General features: G+C 36.1%; 2 protein-coding genes across 6 annotated transcripts; both read left to right on the top strand.

Moving 5' to 3' along the window:
- The first annotated feature begins 1,157 nt into the window (after nt 1-1,157).
- On the top strand, nt 1,158-9,364 carry LOC117231546 (neuronal PAS domain-containing protein 4). Of its 2 annotated transcripts, none has more exons than XM_033490094.1 (9): nt 1,158-1,325; nt 1,872-2,048; nt 5,904-5,965; nt 6,057-6,146; nt 6,347-6,523; nt 6,750-6,934; nt 7,032-7,138; nt 7,328-7,481; nt 7,735-8,653. In XM_033490094.1, the coding sequence occupies exons 2-9, from the start codon at nt 2,000-2,002 to the stop codon at nt 8,651-8,653; spliced, it is 1,743 nt and encodes a 580-aa protein (XP_033345985.1). In that variant the 5' UTR covers nt 1,158-1,325; nt 1,872-1,999. The 2 variants fall into 2 exon arrangements, with proteins under 2 accessions (XP_033345985.1, XP_033345984.1); XM_033490093.1 differs by having other exon boundaries at nt 1,161-1,325; nt 1,867-2,048; nt 7,735-9,364.
- Nucleotides 9,365-10,149: 785 nt separating this feature from the next.
- On the top strand, nt 10,150-21,370 carry LOC117231157 (mediator of RNA polymerase II transcription subunit 1). 4 transcript variants are annotated; one of them, XM_033489301.1, is made up of 9 exons: nt 10,150-10,440; nt 10,764-10,909; nt 10,980-11,113; nt 11,195-11,333; nt 11,415-11,634; nt 11,715-11,940; nt 12,019-12,250; nt 12,324-16,517; nt 16,677-21,370. In XM_033489301.1, the coding sequence occupies exons 1-9, from the start codon at nt 10,410-10,412 to the stop codon at nt 16,725-16,727; spliced, it is 5,373 nt and encodes a 1,790-aa protein (XP_033345192.1). In that variant the 5' UTR covers nt 10,150-10,409; the 3' UTR covers nt 16,728-21,370. The 4 variants fall into 4 exon arrangements, with proteins under 4 accessions (XP_033345192.1, XP_033345189.1, XP_033345190.1 ...); XM_033489299.1 differs by having other exon boundaries at nt 10,152-10,267; nt 10,353-10,440; nt 12,324-21,370; XM_033489298.1 differs by having other exon boundaries at nt 12,324-21,370.
- The last annotated feature ends 55 nt before the right edge of the window (nt 21,371-21,425 follow it).

The following is a 21,425-nucleotide window of genomic DNA, read 5'->3' as shown; positions in this document are numbered from 1 at the left end:
ATACGAATAAAATCGAGAAAATAGGTGATAATAAAATTATCCGATATTGAAGTGAAGATAATTTTAATGCAAATTAAGTATTAATATTGTAAGAAGGGGAGAAAATTCGTTCGATCAATAGTTTATCACAATGTAATCGTTAATGATTGACACAAAGCTGCCTCTGATGCCAATAATCTCGTAAAACGATATTTTAAATAGGAAATATGTATAAGATATTTGACGAAAAATGTGTAATAAAGTAACGAATATATAAATGAAAAAAGGAAATATCAAATAATTTCATTCTTCTCTTCATTTGGTGATTAACAAGAGTAACATTAAAAAATATCACGTAAGAATATATCATAGGAAATAACGTAAAAAATAACAAGTCCTTCGTTCTTTCTACAAATTCGATAATACTTTGACTGCCTTTGTACGTCACATTGTTTCAACTCAAAGAACAAATTATTCAAAAGAATTTCCGAATATCTGCAAATTACGTAAAGAAAGTATAAATATTCTATAAATTCAGTAACATTTAACGCTACTGTATTTCACACTGTTTTAATTTAAAGATAATAAATTATTCAAAATAATTAAAAATTGTTAGCAAAGAACCAGAGAAAAGGTTAAAAAAAAAAAAAGAATTTTGAAATCGGAAATCTACAGGTTGTTTTACGAACATTTACCTTGTCTGAAAGATTGGCTCCGTTCGGAAAAATCCCAACCTTACCCGAGTACTGTGATGGTGTACCCCTGGCGCACGCTCTCAACCAGTACCGAAAAGTTCTCGAGGCGGGACTTTGCGCAAATGATTCGGACAAAACCGCATGTACAGGAAACGTAACCAGTAGCCGGTGGTAGTGGCGAGGATGGCGATGATGGCGGTGGTAGAGGGACACGATTGCCCGATCGTGACCGTAGTAGCAACATGGGGTAAAGGTGCGAGCGAGCGAAAAACTGGAGAAAGGGAATAAACGAGTGAGATAAATTGACGAGTGGGAGCGACCAAGAAATATAAACAGCGAAACAGGGAAGAAAATATCATACCATTTGCGTGTTGGAAGAGGATGGCCTGAGCTCGAGGTAGATGGAAAGGGAGGTAAAGGTGGGTGGCGGTGGTGGTGGCGGCAAAGGAGAAAAAGGGGGGCTGCGGAGGTGAGAAGGTAGGAGAACCAGCCTCTGCCAGTATCCACGTGTTCAGTGTAGTAGCGCGTTATGACCCGGATGTTAGATCGTAGCTGCAGTTTTGCGAGAACCTGCCGACCCGGATGTCTCGTTCGTCGTCTACAAGTGATCCGCTACTAATGTCCTCCTGGTTACCGAAATATGTTCAATCGGTAAGTAATGCTCGGTCACGTGATCGACGTGGCGAACGATACATTTAACGCATTCGCTTATCTCTCGACCATTGACCGTCGATTCTGATTCCTACCCCTTTAGCGCCTTCGACAGTGGCATTCGTCACACTGTAGATTGTATTCGATCAGTTCGCAGAAATCTAAATTTCGATGTACCTTTTTTTTTCGATCGAAACGATGGGGGATTAACTGTTATCCTTCTCTTATACAGTATTGTATTATATTTTATTTTATAATGGTTTAATTTTCCGTCAGTGATATAAAAACAGTCGCTCGAACATATCTTTACGTATCTTTAATAATTAATGTAAGTTTGTAGAGATTAATGTTAGTTTCCATTTGCATGAATGTAAACAATTCTTACATATATATATGTATGCATTGTGTGCGTATGTTCTGTTATCTGCAAGGAATCGGTTAGAAGTAGTAGAAATGTCCGTTGAACGCGCGTCAATTTCGTAAGTAGATTCAACCGTTCGGCAAAGTATAGCGTATCGGTAACATCCGAGTGTGCTTGAAGGATAGATGCGAGCAAATCAACGAAAGGTGCCAGCAAACTTCGAAGGGACCTGATAAATGCCGAAATCGCCAACTTACGTGATTTACTGCCATTACCGCCCTCGACTCGTCAGAGGCTTTCCCAGTTACAGCTTATGGCCTTGGTCTGCGTATTTCTTCGAAAAGCCAATTACTTTCAACAAGGTAAGCATCAAAGGATAAATTTAATTGAGTTGTTTAACTAAAGAGTCCGAAAAATTTGGAAACCGGAAGATTTTTAGGTATATACGTTAACGATATCCTTATCGTGATCGCGCGTTACGTTTGTTCTCATCGAGTCGATCATCTTGGTATTCGGTTAATGCGTAAAAGACCATGGTTATTACGCGAGTGACTATGTTTTTGTGGTATTCGAGTGATTTTTTTTTAAACGGTACTCGGCAACCGCCATGTTTGATTCCGGAAAACTCTATACCGCGAAAACAAATATTACTCGCTTACTTTAACATAATTTCGATATTTTGATTTTGTTACTATTATTTATATAAAATTCGATAGAAAAGGAGTCGTTTGATATAGATACAGTTACATTTTGCATAAATATTTCTGGATAGATACGAGTAAGCTATGTAATTACCATGCTTTAAAAAAATCTACGACCATCGGCACGAGAAAGTTGCGAAGTACAATTAGAAGTAGAAAGAAATGCTTTTCATAGACTGACTGGTTTGTTTAGTTTAATAATTTGTTGAATACACGCGATGCGAGTCGGAGAAGAGGCACATGGTTCGTTTCTGATTATCGCATACGTATGTTGTTTCATCGATTTTCAGCGGTTCTTGTATCCGAAAGCCTAAAATTAAATATTTAACTGGCCCACAGTCGCTTCCCTGATTCTACAACTTAGTAATTTGTAAAGAAACGACTAATACTGTATTCTCGATCCTAAGTAATTACACTTTTACTTTATAATAATACATCGTAGAAAACTTTGTCGAAGAATTATCTATATCTATAACTTACGAAGTTAAAATCTAAATGTAAAATCAAAAGTGAGGATTTTATGGATCTTCGCTATGTATAGCATTCTTAAATGCTTTATAAATCGTTATAAATCATCATCAGTTTACGAAGCATAGATTTCAGTGTACAATCTGCGTAAGAAAATACTGTATTGTTTTTCATAATTAAATGAATAAAGCGAAATTTTTAGAATATGACAAAGAAACACTAGATGTTGTAATAATTTTCATTGTGCATAGACAACGGTTGTTATTCATGAATATATAATATATTAATTGTTAATTTCCCTAATACTACAAAGAATTTCGTTGTGCATAAAATAACTGACTTTATAATAGATATGAAAAACTGTTGAGATGCAAAGATAAAAAATTGCGAATGCTTTTGCGCATACTTGCTGCACGGTGAACGCTATGCCTTTGTTTCATGGCGAGACGCTTGTCGTTTTAATTTTTACATTCTCCGTCTTCCAGTAGACTTGTACGTCACCGCAAAAACCAATATCAAAATATCAGTAACTGTATTAGTTATTTCAAGGTGGTAAGTGGTAGATAATCGTAGTGACCAAAATAGCATTATCGATTATTGCAGTTGTTTTTAAGAATATAAATATTATAGGAACAGCGATACTGATTATTTTCAACTTTTAATGCTCGAATAATAAATGTACGAATATGTTGATCTAATACCACGAAACAGACAAGTTAATGCAGTGGTATGTTATACATTAATGTCCATAACAAAATGATCTTTAAAATGAATTATTAACGACTCAGGCCACTAAATTATAACTACATTGTTCATAAAGTTACATCGTTCGACATGACATATAAGTAATTTCACGAGTCAAGTTCTGTATTATCTAAATAATTGTTCACCCTTTGCGTCTCCATAATTTCACAGCTATACCACTTTTTCATTACTTTTGAGACAATTCCTTGATAATGTACAGTGTTAAAAATAGAAGAAGTAAAAAACTATCGATATGTTATCAAGTTACAAAAGTGGATTAACATAGAAAGTTTTCGAGGTTCTATGTTTGTTTGTCTAGACTTCGACTTCTCAAACTCGGATCGTACAAACTCTTGCACATTACCGAATCTTGCTTTTCGTCTATTATACTTTAAAAAATTCTGTTCTATTTGCAACTCTTGTTTCACTCATAATATCGTAAACATGTATGGTCCAACGATCTCTTGAACCGAAACAACAAAATTACATTATCGACAATTCAAACACATTTCAAACGGAAATTTAAAGATGCAAAAATATACAGAAGGCACATAATACGGAGAAGTATAGAAAATATCCAACCTAAATATTCGTTCCAGACTGCGAATATTTATAGAAAAGTACATATCTCCATAGACACAATGAAGGAAGTAGAACATAAACGAGCTTTTTAATATTAATTCTTTGAGTATCACATAATTTTACATATTATATACATTCTGAACATTTTTGTACTTTCAAATTTTCCATAAACACGTAAAGATCCGCAGTCTAGCTACGATATCCACAGGGCGAAGCAAATCTCCGCTTAAATATCGTTTCAATGTATTCAGAAATACTTCAACGAACATTCTTGGTGAATAATGATAAGTATTTATAATTTCTAACAGGGAAGTTACCGGTATTTTAATAATCCTAATGTCGATCGAACGTTTCGTAGGAATAAGGATCGATCGTTTGACAAGAATATTAAACGGTCGTTCGAGCATCAAAAACTTCGGGCATCTCCGTTGTGCAAGCGTAGAGAGTAATATATAGGTAAAAGGTAGGGAGGTAGGTAAGGCAAGAAGGTAAGATCGGCGTACATTCAAACTCAGCGGAGTCTAAGCGCGAGTTCCGGGTGATCCGCTGACCTGTCGGCCTTTGCAACAACACTCTCACGCTCCTGTAACCCATACTCCCTCTGTATCGTCTCTCCACTCTCCGTCGTTCTTTCTTTCTCTCCTACATACTCATTGTTTCACAGTATTCGATACTATAGTCCCGTGTAGCGCCGTTTGTAAACGTACCCGTACTGCATTAGCATACGCTTCTTTCCCTCTCCTCTTTCTCGCTCCTTTTTTCTTTCCCTAGGTCTCTTTCCCCGGGACAATCATGGAAAACGCGCAGACCCAACGAATTTTCTGTCGTTGCTCTTTGGTTTCCTTGCATTTCAATCGCTTATGCCCCTTTTTCATGGCGGACGAAGGAAGATTTCGATAGAGGAGAGGGGATTTGATTATATTTCCATCAAACTCGATGTGCTTTGAGAAATATCGCTTTGGTTATATCTTGGTTGAGCGATCCCGAGGAAAAGTAGCACATATGTATTCAATTTGAAGAAATTACGGATAGAGTTAAACTCTGAAAGCTTTCGGTACCGAAATCTTTTAGACAAAGGAATTTTGAAACAACGCGCTATTCTAATTACTTTAATCGAACTATTTATATCGACGACGTTATCGAAGCTTTATCACTTAATTTATATTTATTATTTTTCTCGTTATCCTATGTTTACATACGAGATGTTATCCATAAAGCTATTTTATAGTTATTGAGATAAACAGGATCTTATCTGGAAAAGTTTTAAGCTGGAATGTTTATGAATAATAAAAGCAACGGTAACGATAAGATCCTAGCAATACAGACGTTGCTTTCATACACCATTTTTGAACATCGTAATAACTTTATGTTATCATACGCGAAGCTTAAGTTTTATAACGTATTGTATAACAGTCATAAACGTTTCTAATCCATCAATTTTGATGATGTTACGCGAGTAACTTCAATTTTAATTCACGAACATGCATTTATGTACCATTAACATTTGTAGATTTATTACAGAGTGATCCATAACTGATATTAATTATAAAAATGTCAATAACGAAATGAAAACTGTTTTTATCTTAATCCTTGATCGATCTATTTTCCTAAATCTAACATTTCGTACGAAAATTAAAAAAATATATTGGATGAGACCATCCTCAGATCTTTAATTAATTACTGAACGTTGAATAATACATTGATTGTATTTTTTTGTTTCAGCCTTGAAAAACTGTCCGTCCGACTCTTCGAATATCCCGACCCCTAACATTGGATTTTCAAAAGTAATATTGTTTATCATGATATCGCATTGTATTTTTGACCGTTAGTTGCTGCGGTACAAATGTTGGCCATACAATGCATGCAATTTTTCAGGCCATGTCCGGATTTATAATGATGATGACCCAGCAAGGGAAACTGTTGTATATATCGGAAAATGCGGCAGAATATCTTGGACACTCTATGGTAAAGTAATTGCAAAGACACAACAATTATGGTAATCGAACATATTAAGAATTCACTAAGACAAACATAAAATAATTGCTTCTAAATGTTTCGTTGTTCATGACAAAACGAAAGATGTGATACTACATATAATATACGTACATAATTTGTCAGAGAAATTAAATTTAATTCAATGTTCTACATTGCACAATGTATTTTAGGAGGATTTGCTTATCCACGGGGATAGTGTTTACGACGTAATAGACAAGCAAGATCACATGGTTGTACAAAATCAATTATCTAGAAATAGTCCAATTCCAAGCGATAGAAGATTGTTTCTTTGTCGGATCAACGTATCCAGGAATTCTCGGAGGCAACTTCGTTTCGGTGATCAAAAAGTAAGTTTTGTATTTAGTCGAAATAATAATATTTCTTTTTTTAAATTCAATAAACTTCTCTTTGTCCCTTCCTTAACGTCGAATAAGAAATTCTTGTTTTAATTTTATTTCACGTTATACTTGCAATTATATATTCTGAATGTTTATTTTTTGTTTCCTAATGTTATCTTTTTGGCAGTGTATAGTATATTATTTGTGCGTTTAGTTTTATCGTTATTTTTTATAGGTGGTTTTAGTTGAAGGCCATTTTTTACCTTTCGTTCCTGTTTGTAATCGAAATGAGTTTGTTTTCCTTGCTTCCTGTACACCCGTTGTTTTGCCAGAAACTAGAGAAAGTATCGTGCAGGGCGCGACAAATATTTTCACCACCATTCACTCTATGGATATGAAATACCTTCATATCGATAAAACGTAACATTTTTATTTCTTTGTTTGAAAAATATAAAAGATTCCAATGATCTTGGAAAGTAGAATACATTTTTGTTGAATGATTTTGTTGAATTTTCAGTGCTGAAAGCCATTTGGAATACACCCGTAACGAATTAGTAAATATGTCATGGTATAATTTATTACACTGGGATTCGATACGAACAGCATATTGCAAACATCAGACTGGTACGTTCATAGAAATTTAAAATAGTTCAACTTTCCAGTTTATCTTTAATCGAAAACAAATGTAAATACATTTTACTATGTTTTTCTTCAATTTCAAAAATATGAAATAGAGACTCATTTAAAAATGAAACGATACGTCTTAATATTTAAAACATTTGAAAGTTTCGATATCATCCACGGTTGTTTCAGTTATTCAATCTGATCAAGAACGGTCAGCAACTGCATTGTTGAGACTGCAAAGCCGTTCCGGACGGTGGTTCTGGGTGCACTGCGTTTTACAAGTCAAAGATACTTCCGAAGAATGTCAACATCCTATCATTGTGTGCACGAATCAAGTTCTGAGGTGCGTTCCCATATATCTAATTTTCATTTCCGAATATTTCTCGCTTTCTTCTTTTCATATTGGAGAGTAATGAATTTCGTATCCGCTACAAATAGAATGTTCAAGATCATGTACAAAATATATCCATACTTTTCTTATAAATTATATAGATAATACGAGGGTAATTATTAATAATTATTTTAGTAATTATTAGTTAAATAAAGATGGTAACGGTTATAACAAAAAGCGTGTTCGGTGTAATGCACTATTACAGTGACAGGGAGGCGGAAGTCATGCGTTCAAGTTCCTGGCTGTACCAGTATTCATCCCAAACTAAATTTACTTACACCATCTGCTCCGGGAGTCAGAACCGCGGTGTGCCATATGCTACCGGGAGCCAAAGTAATCAGCAACAAGATTACAGTCGTTCCTTATCCCACGCACATAACAACGACACGCAACATTCTCCTGATATACGAAATTCAGAGCAGGATCCGCACAATTCGTCGAAGACACAGTTAAAGGATTACGCAACTAGAAATCCACGAGAGGATGCAGAACCGGTTGATATGTCGATCAGTAGTAGCGAGCATGAGAATAGGAACGTACACATGAATATTCAACATGGTCACTATGCGCTTGGTCAATTCACCGATAGGTACAAAGCGCATCATAAAAATTCATTAAATTTGAGCGGTTATCGCGCAAAATTTATGCAATGTCACAGCCAATACAGTATGGACACGTTGTCGCCCAAGTACTATATCACGGACTTAGATAAGGAGTACTGTTGTAACGAGAGGAATAGCAGCCATAAACGACTTCCGGGTAAAGCGTTATCCACGACGACAGGATCGACAGCAGATCCGTCGGAGTTACCCATGGAACATTGGAATTCGAGTCCAGTTTGGTCGGACACTTTGCAAAGGGTACCGGATGTCGTTCACCAGGAACTTAGCCCATACGTAGCGACGCCAACTACGCCGGTCGACACTCCAGACTCCGAGCTACATCCGGAAACTCCAATTTTTAATTTCGATTGGGCGGCCGAACAGCATGTGCCCAATTTAAAGATCACGTTTCGTAGCTCGAATCAGGGGCCCAGGAAAGTCCAGGATGTTCAACCCATCACGTTGCAGTTACCACGGAAAAAGGGCCAGTCCATGAATGATTCTAAAGACTTTCCTAAATAAGACTGTGCACTTGTTTAATTGGTGCTTTACAGTTAGATAGGCAAATATTTGTTTTTTCTTTAAGTAGGTATAACTTTGTAAGTTTGAGAGTTCGAGTCTGTGAGTGGGATGAAAGTTGGTATAGATCAGTTAAAGGTTACATTAGAAGAATTTGTAAAAAATTGAAAGAAGGAAAGATCAATTTTGAATTGGTGACAGTCGATCCATTAAATTAGTTCCTAATATAATAATATTGAGAGATTTAAGATTGACTGGTATCATACAAGATTGGAATTGATTTTTTAATCAGATTATTTTTCATTAGAGTAAAAATGATGCATATAGTAATTTCGTAATTTTTATTAAAAAGAAACTTGTTTTCTCGTTGGATTGAAAGCTATCATCAGTATTAATTAAAATCTGCTTGCTGGTAACAGAGATTTATGGGTAAGATGCCATAAAGTATTAGGGTAATTAATAAAAGGTAGACGTGGAAATTTTGTCATATACGTAGAAATATCGATCGCAAGAGTACCTAATTTTTTTAGTGGTAAAAAAAGTACTTTAACTAGCGTTTAAAGGTTTTATAGAAGAAATTTTAGGAAAAATGTTGAAATACAGCTTTTTAGAATCAGTTTTAGCCGAAGTTCAAGAAGAAGGAATGTCCATTAATAAAGAATATTTTCAATGTTCATTGAAGTTATTAAACTGCAACCAATGTCCTTTCTCAGATTTCCTCCTTTCTTTTTCCTAACCTTCAAAAATAAATTAATATCTACGTAGCAGATTTTTTATTTAAATGTTATTAAACATTTACATACAATAAAGAGAAGATAAAATATGTTTTAGAAAGGACATTTTATTCAATTAATTATTTAATTTTAATTTTTAGTATTAACATTATTTTATATTGTACTTTCAATATATAATCCTACAGTAATCAGTATTCTCTGGTACTGATTTAAATTTGTAGAATTTAATAGAAATTTTATGGTAACTAGACTCAGTTTGTTTAATTACTTGTCAATGCATATGTACATATTTCGAGTGTACATTTACATATCTACCTGCATTAACTAGGGATATTTTTTTGCTTTCTTAGATACACCAGAAGATGTCGCTTCGTTCAACGCTCCGATATCGTTCTCAAACGCATTAAAACGTTACAGTTTGAAAATACATATTATCTGCAATATCGTTTGAATTATAAATGAAATATTTTTCATTACTTGTCAATATATTTATCTTGTTATGATTCTAGATATACATAGTATTACGCGAGTATAATAATTTATATAGAAATGTTTTTCATTTTACAATGTTTTAACGTTTTAATTATACGATGTATTATTATATTACATTCATATCAAATTAGGAAACAAAATTTTTTCCAAAAACATAATTAATTATTTGTTATGAATAAAGTATGAAATATTTTAATGAACATTCATTTGCTAAATGTAACTAGAGAGGGCGTAAAAGAATGAAACTTAATAAACCGTTATAGTATTCCCCCTCTTGAGGCATACTGTGGATGAAAACCACGGTGTGTACGATCGTAATGAAAACGCCTATACGAAGAAACGTATGGCTTCTAAGTATAGTTAGTATATTGTGCGTGAAGGTTAGGAGCAGGTAAGCGATCAAACGTGGGTTAGGTGAAAATAACAGCTCCTATCACAATGTAGCGTATAATAATGTTTTTGTGATATTACAATAGTAAACGTATATCGATATACGCGTAGATAAAACATCCGTGTGATTCACCACGGAATACATGGATGTTGCGAACGGACAAAAGCCCCTCAGTGAGTGTAATTTACAATTTATTCAATGTAATTTATGAAATTTTATTTTATTTCGAAATAAATTAAATATTTTAATCCGTCGAATAAAATATTTGTATAGAAATCATTTTTAAAAATTTGAACGTTTATTAAAGCGTCGTCTTGTATTTATTCATACATATACAAAAAGTTAATTACTCTTTCAATGATATAACTACATACGATTATGGAAATTTGTTCACCTTATTTATTGAAACTAGTTTTTTTTATTTGCTATTCATTTAATATTTATTTCGTATTTTATGACGAATTACACAATTTATTGGATAAATTTTATAATTTAGGTGGGCAACCTTCTGCCACTGGTGGTTCAGGGATGGATAAGGGAAAAGAGTGGCAGATGGAATTGCTTATGGAAAAATTACGTTCCAAAGCTTCTACATTCAAACCCTTGGTGGAAACCGCCAAAAATTTACGAATGGCTATGTTGGTAAGCGACTTGTAATATTTTGACAAATTGTATTTGGGTAAACATTAATATTTTTTATTATTTTTAATAGGACAAAAGGTTTGCAATTGATAGTGCCGAGAAAAGCCAACTACAAAAATGTTTGGATACTTTGCAACATTCCATTAAAGTAACGTCTTTACAATCCATGGTAGAACGTTTGGAGAGTTTAACTAGACAATTAGGGTAAATATTTGTGAACAATCTATTTTAAGAAAACTTAAATTAGATAATTTGGTCAACATTTGTATTGTAATTGCGTTACAGCTTAAAGTTTATGATGTCTGGTCCACCAGGCACAGAATTGTTTATCTCCTCTGATATGTTCTTTTTGGAAGTTCTTTTGGAGCCATCAGGTGTAGTTAAAGATGTTAAAATTCATCACGAAGGGAAAAACGAACAGCAAGTATGGATTATTAGTTTTTGTAAGAAAATAATGTTTTAAATATATTTTATTATATAATAATTCTTAATGAAATTTTTGCAGAGCTGTGATGTATTGGTGTCTTGTTTGTCAAGAGGAGATTTCCTTGATTTTACAGTACAATTAGAAGGTTTAGCTTCAATATATCAATTAAATGCTGATAAGAAGGTAAAATGTAAAGCATTTAGTGCTTTACAGTCACTGGAGGCTGATCTGGGTATCTTAGCTCAATTGCAAACATTTATAAAAGAACCTTTTAATCTTGTTCATAAAAGCCCAGTTGGTTAGTGTCAAATCATATTTATTTTTATAAGATTAAGGAGATACAAATTTCCATGGTAAGACAATGATTTTTTATTCCAGGAATCCTTGAACGAAGAAGAGGTGGTCATGCTATGAAGCTAACATACTTTGTTTCTCCTTACGATTTAATAGATCAGGAGAATCGTACCTGTGATGCATTGAATTCGGAGGTAGTTATCAAGCGAAAGATTGGTCATTCCGTTACTGTTTGTATGGAAGGTTCGACTGCTCACAAGTTGCCTACATCTAGTATCATAACTGTAAATAGAAGTCCTACAGGAAAAAGGTTTGTAGTTTTTTACGAAATACATACATTGCATTGGTCTTAATGATCAATTTCTAATTGATAACTAATATTTTGTAGTACTCCATCATATGCTCCGTTAACTGGTACAAATTCGTCGGTATTACCCGCTTGCTTTGTATTGAAGCTCGCCAAGAAAATGCCGATGTGCATGGAACTAGTGCGTAGGATACAGAAAGTAACAGAATTAGAATGTGGAGACATATCTGCTCCCCATCCATTACTTAGTTTAATTATTCAGCATGCCAGTGAAGGACAACAGGATTGTCGGAATAACAGAGGACTTTATGTTGTATGTGAAACATTTTATGTGATATTTGATAATTAAAATCTTATGATATTTTAAACGTTACTTTCTATTACAGACTTTACCGGATCAACAGCACTGTTATTTCATGACAGAGAACAAAAATATGGAAGGTGTGTTAGTGTGTAGTATTCCTTTCACTCATCCGGCGCATGTCCCACAAATCTTGGTATACTTGCGTCAACAAGCGCTCTTTAATACGTTAATCGCTAGTTGCGTTAGACCTATGGCTCGGCAAGATCCAGAACATGCAACTATATTCGAAGTAAGCGCTTTATCATGGCAACACATATCGGTAAGTTTGGAGCATCCTTTCGAGGAGACAATGGCAACAGCAGAATTGGATTTGACGGATATCTCTGCGCTCAAGTGCAAATTGTATGGCATAAGTATAACGAACACGGAACAAACGTCAGATCTGACGGGAAAAGTTTTGCAGAAGTGTTTAAGTATACCTCTGACAATGAGAATTCTCATGAAGTCGTGGGAGAGTCGTGACTCTTTAAGTGCGATGAACAATCTGAATAGCGGAAATGGAAGCTATAATGTAAATCTCGGTTCCGGAAAAGATCAAAACAGTCAGAATGGTTCCGGGATGCCCGACTTCACTAATGGAGAAACGAAAATCAAACAGGAACCTGGGTTGAATAATGGAAATGGAACAATGGGGAGGCAACAGTTGTCGCAACAGCAGCAGCAACAACAGCAACAGCAACAACAGCAGTCTTTTTTAGATGCCGGAACGGAGAATAGTATCGGGTTTCCGTCGTATTCCGGCCAATCCGATACCGCGACTACTGCTATGTTAAATCCATTACAATTGGGAGCGTTACTTGGACAGGCAAAAAACTCTATGACCAATCCAATGAATGAACGTACAAAAAAAACACGTAAAAGAAAAACCGCGGATGGTATTTGGCGAAGTCCCAAAAGAAAGGGAGACGAGAGTGCTGAGATATTATTGGAAAGTTCTAGTTCAGATTCTACGCCCCTAGGTACACCAACCGGTGGTAGAGAAAATTTAAACGAGACAAGAACGTCTACGCCAACATCAGCTACGAGCTTAACCAGTGGTTTGGATTTTTCTAATTTGGATCCAACGGATATTTTAGGAACGGATAAGAGCTCCGATTATGATATTGACAACGAGAGCGAGATAACGGAAGTTCACGATTTACAAGATGTGGAAGAATTGATCAAACGCGATCGCAAATCGAGGAAGAGAGAGGAGAAAAAGAGTCCTATTATTTTTGAAGAGAACAAAAATCTGGTGCCGCCATCCGTAAGTATAACGCCAATTTCAAGCAGTAGTTTGGGTCAGACTACGAACTATAACTCTGTACTTACGGGGATGGGTTTGGAAAGGAGGCCAGGCATTGAAATAATACCAATAGCATCGTCACCGCAAACCACTTTACCGAGCTCTATTACTATAACCCCAATAGCTGGGCCGACACAGTCGAAAAGTTTGACGGATGAACGTAGAGAACGAAAAAGTTCCAAGGGCAAGTCGACAGAGGATAAGGGGAAGTTGGAAAAAAGACGTAAGCGTAAGAGGGAGGACAGCCCTATGGGACCGCCGCCGGATAAAATACCATCTAAACAAGATCCTTTGTCGAAACCAGTTTCAGTGAGCATAAAACCGACTGAATCGCCGCCAAATTTGAGTTCACGACCGTCATCACCTGCCGCGACATTGCGAAAATTTAGTCCGTCTCCGACGCACACCAGTCCACTTGCTCTCGTAGGTAAGTCCAGTCCTACATTGAAACAGTCAACAAACAAGCCAGTGCAAAGTCCAAAGCACTCTCCGGTCTACAGCAGTAGTCCCAAACATACGCCAGTACCTGCGAGTGTGAGTCCGAAACACGGCACTTCGTCACCAAAGCACGGCAGTTCAGCGAGCACTGGTAAACCGAGTATGTCTGCGCTGAAATCTGCGGCGAATTCACCATCCAGTAAAACCACTGATTCTGGACAATCAAAAATAAAATCTTCGTCGTCGTCGAGCAAAGACTCCAATCGAGAGAAGGAGAGAAAAACATCGTCTTTAGCCTTCGGTGGATCGAGTGGTCATCAAAGTCCGAAGACGAAGTCTTCCAGTGGTAAGTTAAAACAACTGGAATTAATTCCTAGCGGGGAAACGCAATCTACTTTGCCTAGCAGTGGAGGCAGTACACCACCATCGGGCAATTCTGAACTTGGAAAGTCAGCCATCGCTCAACAAGCGAGAAATAGAAAGGGCTCGTTGAGTGCCGTTATCGATAAGCTGAAGAACGCTCAGCATTGTACGGATGATGGTGGCAACGGTGGGACGAAGTCAGCAACTAGTGGAAGTGGTAATTCAGGCGGTCAGAAAGAAAGAAATGTTGGAAGTTCCTCGAATAAGACCGCAGAAGGAAAGTGTATTAGTAAAAATTCATCTATGGATACGAAAAATCCTGCAGAGTATATGGTAAAGCATAGTTCCGATGGAATGAAGATAACAATTAATAAAACTCGCACGAAAGATTCCAAGTCTGGTACGAATCTTAAATTGTCTTCTTCCTCGACGTCTGTCGCTACTGGAACGTCTTCGAGTTCGTCCACATCGTCGACAGCCATATCAGGTAATGGTTCTCCGAAAACGCACACTGGTTTGAAGCCAGGGGTAAGTTCCGGTCCTGCATCAAAGAAACCACCGTCTCAAACATCCCCAAAGCTATCTGGATCCTCCTCTTCCGGTTCTGGCGGTAGTAGTGGAAACAAAGCAAATCTCATAGGACAAAAGATGTTGTCTGCCTTGAAGTCTATTTCTGGGTCGAATTCTGGAAGCGGTAACGGAGCTGGAGGAATCAGTGTTGGGAGTAGCGGTAGTAGTGGATTACTTTCTAAAAATGTGATGTCATCTAAATCTTCTTCGAGTTCTCCGAAAACAGCAAGTTCCGGTGTGACGGATCTCAGTCGAAATCGTGATAAATCCCGATTATCAAAGTCTAGCGACAAAAGTATATTTCCCTCAAAAGGAATCGGGGATACTAGAAAATCAAGTCCGTCGGGATTACGAGAGGAGAGCGAGAGCGAAAGAGCGTTCAAGCTGCTGGCTGCTCACGCTTCCATGTCGAATTTATCGAATTTACCCAATTTACCGCCGCAGTTAGTCGTCGAAGGTCTCATGAAACAGCTGGATACTAAATTTCAAATACCCAAATTGTCCGCTAGAGCTAACGCAGACTCTAGCGACAAGAAATCAGAGAAACTATCCATGCTTCCCGATAGTGGGAAAACGTTGGACAATCTTGCCACAAAACAGACGTCGGAACAGGGGAAACTACAAACTTTATCGAACACGTCGAGCACCGCTTCTAAGACAGCTTCAGAGGATCAATCGAGCCAGGGTAGAAGAGACCATGTACAAACGAAACCTGACAATCTTTCCATGACAAGCGCTGCCTCGGTAATAAATCTCGGTACGGACAGCACCAGTAACCTTCTACTTCCTAGTTTATCTAGTGGAAGCTCGCACGATTTGGACGTTCCTACGAATCTCTCGATGCAGTCAACCGAGAACGAATCCCGCGACAAGGAGCCACCGATGAGTAGGACTAGCACGCAATTTCTGAGTAGCAGTTTAAATTCCACTGTTGTTGGTAAAGACGATACTAGTGGTCCGGTAATGGCCGTTCTATCCAAAGCATCTGATTCACAGCCTAATAGTAAATCCGTCTACCCCACGATGATGACGACAGGCACGATAACTAGCGGAAACGGTACAGCTACAACGAGTTCCGGTAGCGGAACCTCAGAAAGCTTGAATCTAAGTATCAAGCCAGTGGACGTTACGATGACAAAGTACAAATCCGACGAGAAGAAGCAACAACCATCGCAGCAGTCTCAGCAGCAGCAACAGCCTCAGCCACCTCCGCCGCAACAGCAACAATCTCAACAACAAACGTCACAGTCACAACAGTCTCAGCAGCAACAAATACAAACACCACAAGTTCCGTCTTCCGGAGGATCTTCCTCTTCGTCTTCGTTGGGAACAACGGTGTCTTCGGAGGGTTCCTCGAGTACGATGAAGCCTCCTGGCACCGAGATACCCACAACGACGTCTCAAGAAGCTGCTGAAATGCTTCTGGACTTTTCTACGCCGAAGGAGGTAGCTAAGAGCCTGAACTTCACCAGTATCCCCGAGCGGGCCATGACCCAGGCAGCTTCGGTTCGCAGGAATACGCCACCACCTCCACCGCCTGCTTTTCCAGCGAGTCCTTCCGTGAGTGTGCACATCGTGAAAAGTCCTGCACCCTCGCCGAGGGTCATCCCGCCCTCGCCTCACTCCGCTTCGCCGTGCATCACCGATGACGAGTTGATGGACGAGGCGCTGGTGGGAATGGGCAAATGAAGGTTACTGAAACTGTAGATTTAATTTTAGCCGCGACTGGTACAGGGTGTCCTGAAAGGCTGGCTGACTGGCTGCTGTTGAATTAGTCGGTCCTGCTCCGCTGTGCTCCACGTTTTCGACCGTTCTTTCTCAAATATGATATCGTGGTGCACAGCCTGGAATTGTCGTCGAGTTAATTGGCGCTCCTCGAGTTTTTGAAACATTGGGTGAAGGAATGTCTTTATGAGATGATCTTTAACAATTTGGTATCTTTGTTGTATCTACCTTTTAATTTCTTTTTGGTTGCCTGATCAGTAGAAAGTAGAGATAAAGAACGAAGCTCACAGGCGAAAAATATGGTAAGATATTTCTCGTTTTTTTATAGAGGAGCAATTTTGAAATTCAATTTCTTGACATCTAATTCTACATCAAAGCTATCTTTGTGCATTTGACTTTGAGATTAAGTATATGGATTTCTCATCATCTTGAGTGTATAAAAGTATTAATAACGTTAGTTAGTTAGTTAGTATAGACTATTATTAATTAAATTAAATTAACATAGAGTTTATATCTCTTCGAATTTATCAGGTTACGCCCTTTTTTAGTTCGTCCATATCAAAAAATTTCTTTTTAGTTATCGACTGATAAAAAAATCAGGAAATCAATAAAAGTAAAGTCATATCTTTTTTGTGTAGTCTTCAAATGCCATGGAAATATAATTGTTTTATATGTTTGGTAGTTTTTGTTCAATCTTATCTTTCACGATTTTAAGCGAAAATGTATGCGTTTGTATTTGAGTGTTTATTACTGCATGTTATTTACAAAGATATGAAAGATTATTGTATCCAAATTTAGTATTCAACATCGTTTCGTATTAATTATTAGTATTGATCGATCCTGCCCAATCTACAGTTACGGTTCTTACACTTTCCTGATGATATCCAAATAAATTTATGAAACTGGCTAATCACAATAAAGAAAACATGCTGTTTTAAGAATCAGATGTGAACAAAGCAGATCGTTCGGATCTTAGATTATTTAAATCTTTTAAATAATTAATTTTATCTAATCTGTAGGTTACGAGAGATTACGAAGAACAATTTGATTTGATCGAGCCTGTTATCAATTCCAGAATTGAGTACGTGTAAAAGGAAATATCTTTTTTTACCATATTTTGTTTTCTTTAACTAGACAAATATCTTTGTAAATTAATATTCATTTACACAAACATTTTCGCTCAAATTATGTACGTTTTGTAAATTATGGAAATATTATCTCAGATCTTACGAATGTTAGAAGAATTTGTCTGTTCGAAAATATATCTTCCTACGAGTTATGCGTTAAGAATTCTCAGACGAGCGCATTACTTATGTTTCTCAAAGGTTAAGTAATTGATAAATGTCAGAAGGGGACACCCTGTATATAGCAGAGAATTTTCACTTCTCCTGAAATGTCCTGCCGAATATAAATATAGTTTACGTCCCCGTATGCGAATCTCGAGCAAGTTCAATTTTCTTATCCATATGTACATATATATATATATAAATATATATATAATATAACTATATGAAAGAAAGCATACAGAAAAAAAAGAAGAAGGAGAAATGAAAAAGAGAAATTGGGAGAAAGAGAAAAACAAGCGGTCCCTTTGTAAAGATACTTTACAGATATAGAAACGAAGATTTAACCAGCGTGTATATCAAAGTGATTTATTATTATAAATAAAATTCATATGCCGTGATTGACTCTAGGCTAGCAATAAAACAATTGTTTATAGATTTCTAAGAGAGAGAAAGATAGCGTGTGTGAAAAAGAGTGAACGCTGTACTAAATGATTGCGACATACGAGGAATAATATAGACAAGGACATAACGAGTTATTTTCGATAGAAATCCATGTTGGACAATATTTATAAGGGCACCATAGAATGGGCATATGGTATTAAATATATTGACAGGATATTTCTCGATTGGCGTATTTCATATATCTGGAATTTTTACTAGTCACAAAATATAAACGTTTCAAAGATAATAATAATTTTACGGAAAATTTATTTATATTTGAAATTATGGAGATATTTGAAGAAACGGAAGAATGATTGATTATATCAAATACTATGTTGTTATGGACATAAATTTTGCCCGTTTTTCATCAGAAATTTCTCAAGTTATATGGAATACACTATTTTGAAAATATCATGGATACGGAGAAATTTTGTTCGACGAGGAGCCGTGAGAAAGGTAGATTATATAGCCAATTTATCGAGTCCTTTATCTTTACCTTCCTGTTCTTGTACTTGCTTCAATTGTCCTTCCTCGTAACGGTGTCCTTCGGCAGTTTACAACGAAGAAAAGTCAGTGCTTCGATATTGCAAAAGTTGTTTCCACAGTTCAAGCAATTCTCGTTTGACAAATTGTATGAATATTTATGAAGAAGAAAAAAGAGACAGAAAAGGAAAGAAAAATAAATCAACGTTTGTTAACGAAAAATGATCTTTGTCACGTATTAACGATAAAACTTTGTATCGACAGTGAGAATTAATCGCATAGTTTCGTTTAACACGATGTTTCGTTTTCACAAAAAAAAATAAAGATATTTCAGAACGAATGGGTTTCTGACGAAAGAAAGTCACGAAGCATCGAAGGACACGTCGCGATGATGAAAATTGAGCTTGTAAACAATTTTCTGTAAACGAGTTCACAAAATTCTTACGGAATATTATTGGAATCAATACGTTTTGATTAGAATATTTTTCAAGTGTCCTCAGTGTTTCAGCTGCGTGGTGGAAAATTGTGAATCGAAGAAATAAACGGAAGGGAAGAGATAGTAGGTACCAAGTGCCAAGTAGAGGTAAAAAAGAAGAAAGGAAGAACGACAATTTTTGAGGATGGAGTTTTAATCCTTTGTGCTTTGATGCTTCCTACTATCTTCGTTTCAATATGGAATTGATTATCTCACGAAATTAATGTTTCCAAATAAACTAATTTTTATTTAATTTCCAAATCGTCAGATTTGTTTCACTTAAATTTGGCTAATAATTAATATTATTTTTCAGGATATTGTGTTTTTCAAAGGATTGAAATTCTGATCTTAAGAAAATGACGTTGTCTTTGTACAAATTAGGCAAAAATGTTTCGGTTTAAAGATTGAATAAACGTCAGATGTATCAATCTGTGTTGCATTTATTCGATGTTTGAACCAAAGATTAAAACAAGAGAACAGACACAGAAGTTATATGAATAAAGTAAGCGAGTTATATGTCTGTTGCGGATAATTAAGAGATATTAGAGAAAAAGCGAGAGTAAGAGAGAGAAGATTAGAAGTGAATTAAAATAACGACGTACAGATCATTTTCCATGTGTAAATTTGATGAAAATTGTATTTTCGAGCGGGAGTACCGTACCGTAGACAATACTTTGCTCCGATGGATAAAAGAAAAAAAAAGAAGAAGATAAGATGAGAGGAATAAAGAAATTCTTGAAGAGGAAATTGTCCGGTGCTCCCGAGGGAAAAATATGGTTTATTTTTTCAATACTCACGATGGTGTACATAGACCTAGGAGGTGTTTGCGCCGCGTAAACGGTGCTGTAATAAAATAAAAAATATACAAATACGATAACTGATAAATATTGAATTTAATTAATTCAACGTGAACGAAAGGAAGAAAGATATGAGAATGTGAAAGATGCTCAGTTAGCGACCATTTGATTATTTCTATAATTATTTATTTGAACACAGGTACAAATAATGCAATTTTGTTTTTATTATTTATCCCTCTTCTCCGAGATATTCCGAATGAAATATATCCTGGCAAAACTTACCAAATTGTGCATCAGCTGTGAAGAAGAAAAAAGAGGAGTAAGAATGCAAGCGATATAAGTTCAATTTTGAAAGTTTGAAATCTTTTATCACCTGTTTCTTCAATCTTCCACCAAAGTGTTAAACCTAATTTCATTTCGCAACACTTGTTATTAAAGTTCTTTCGGTTTAAGAACTGCAACGTTTTCGCTTTCCTTGAAAGCGAACGAATTTTCTGTTAGAAAATTGAAGATGTTACGACTGTAAAATTTCAGATGTAATTTAACGTACCGTGAAAACGTCGCGTGAAACTTGGAAGAATTTTATGGAATGTACATATGGAATATGTTTATTTCTCTATGATACACGTGCGTGAAATATGTTCCTCTGGTTCAGAATGAGTATCGGTAATGCAGTGCCGGTTAGTTTATGCTGTATGGAATATTTCGTCAGTATCAATAGTCCTGTGGTTTCAGACGATTTCTGGATCGTCCTATTTCCAGAAGGACGTGTACCTTTAAGCGAGAAACTGTGAATGTTTCGAATTTGATTGATCGGATTATGGATACATGTACTTATGTTCTGGTATTGATAGTAATCGTTGTTGTGAATATGAATAACTGGTTTTTGTAAAGAGTTTTCATTAAGGAGTTTAAGTTTAGTTGAATTGTTGAAAGAGAAGAAAACGAAAATACAAATCTGTGAAGGAGCCTCTGTATAAATATAATTGTATTAGCGCGTGCATGTACATTTAAGCATCGACCTGTATAGAGAAAAAGAAGATATATACATATAATTATAAAGTATATATATATATATAATTATCTTTATCGACGAGTGTCTTCGAATACACGCTGAATTCTCGGGACACGTATGTAAGCCTTGATAATAAAGACTATGTCTTTTTTGGAAATTCGCGCGTTTCTTCAACTTTGGTTCTATCAGAAGTTGCTAAAGAAAAAAAAAGAGGAAAGGGGAAGGAGAAAAGAGTAAATATAACAT

Source organism: Bombus vosnesenskii, unplaced genomic scaffold (assembly GCF_011952255.1).
Source record: "Bombus vosnesenskii isolate JDL3184/JDL3185 unplaced genomic scaffold, Bvos_JDL3184-5_v1.1 scf7180000013272, whole genome shotgun sequence".
In the NCBI taxonomy this organism is placed as follows: domain Eukaryota; kingdom Metazoa; phylum Arthropoda; class Insecta; order Hymenoptera; family Apidae; genus Bombus; species Bombus vosnesenskii.
The sequence above is the reverse complement of the archived record's forward strand: the minus strand, read 5'-3'. Positions and strand labels throughout refer to the sequence as shown.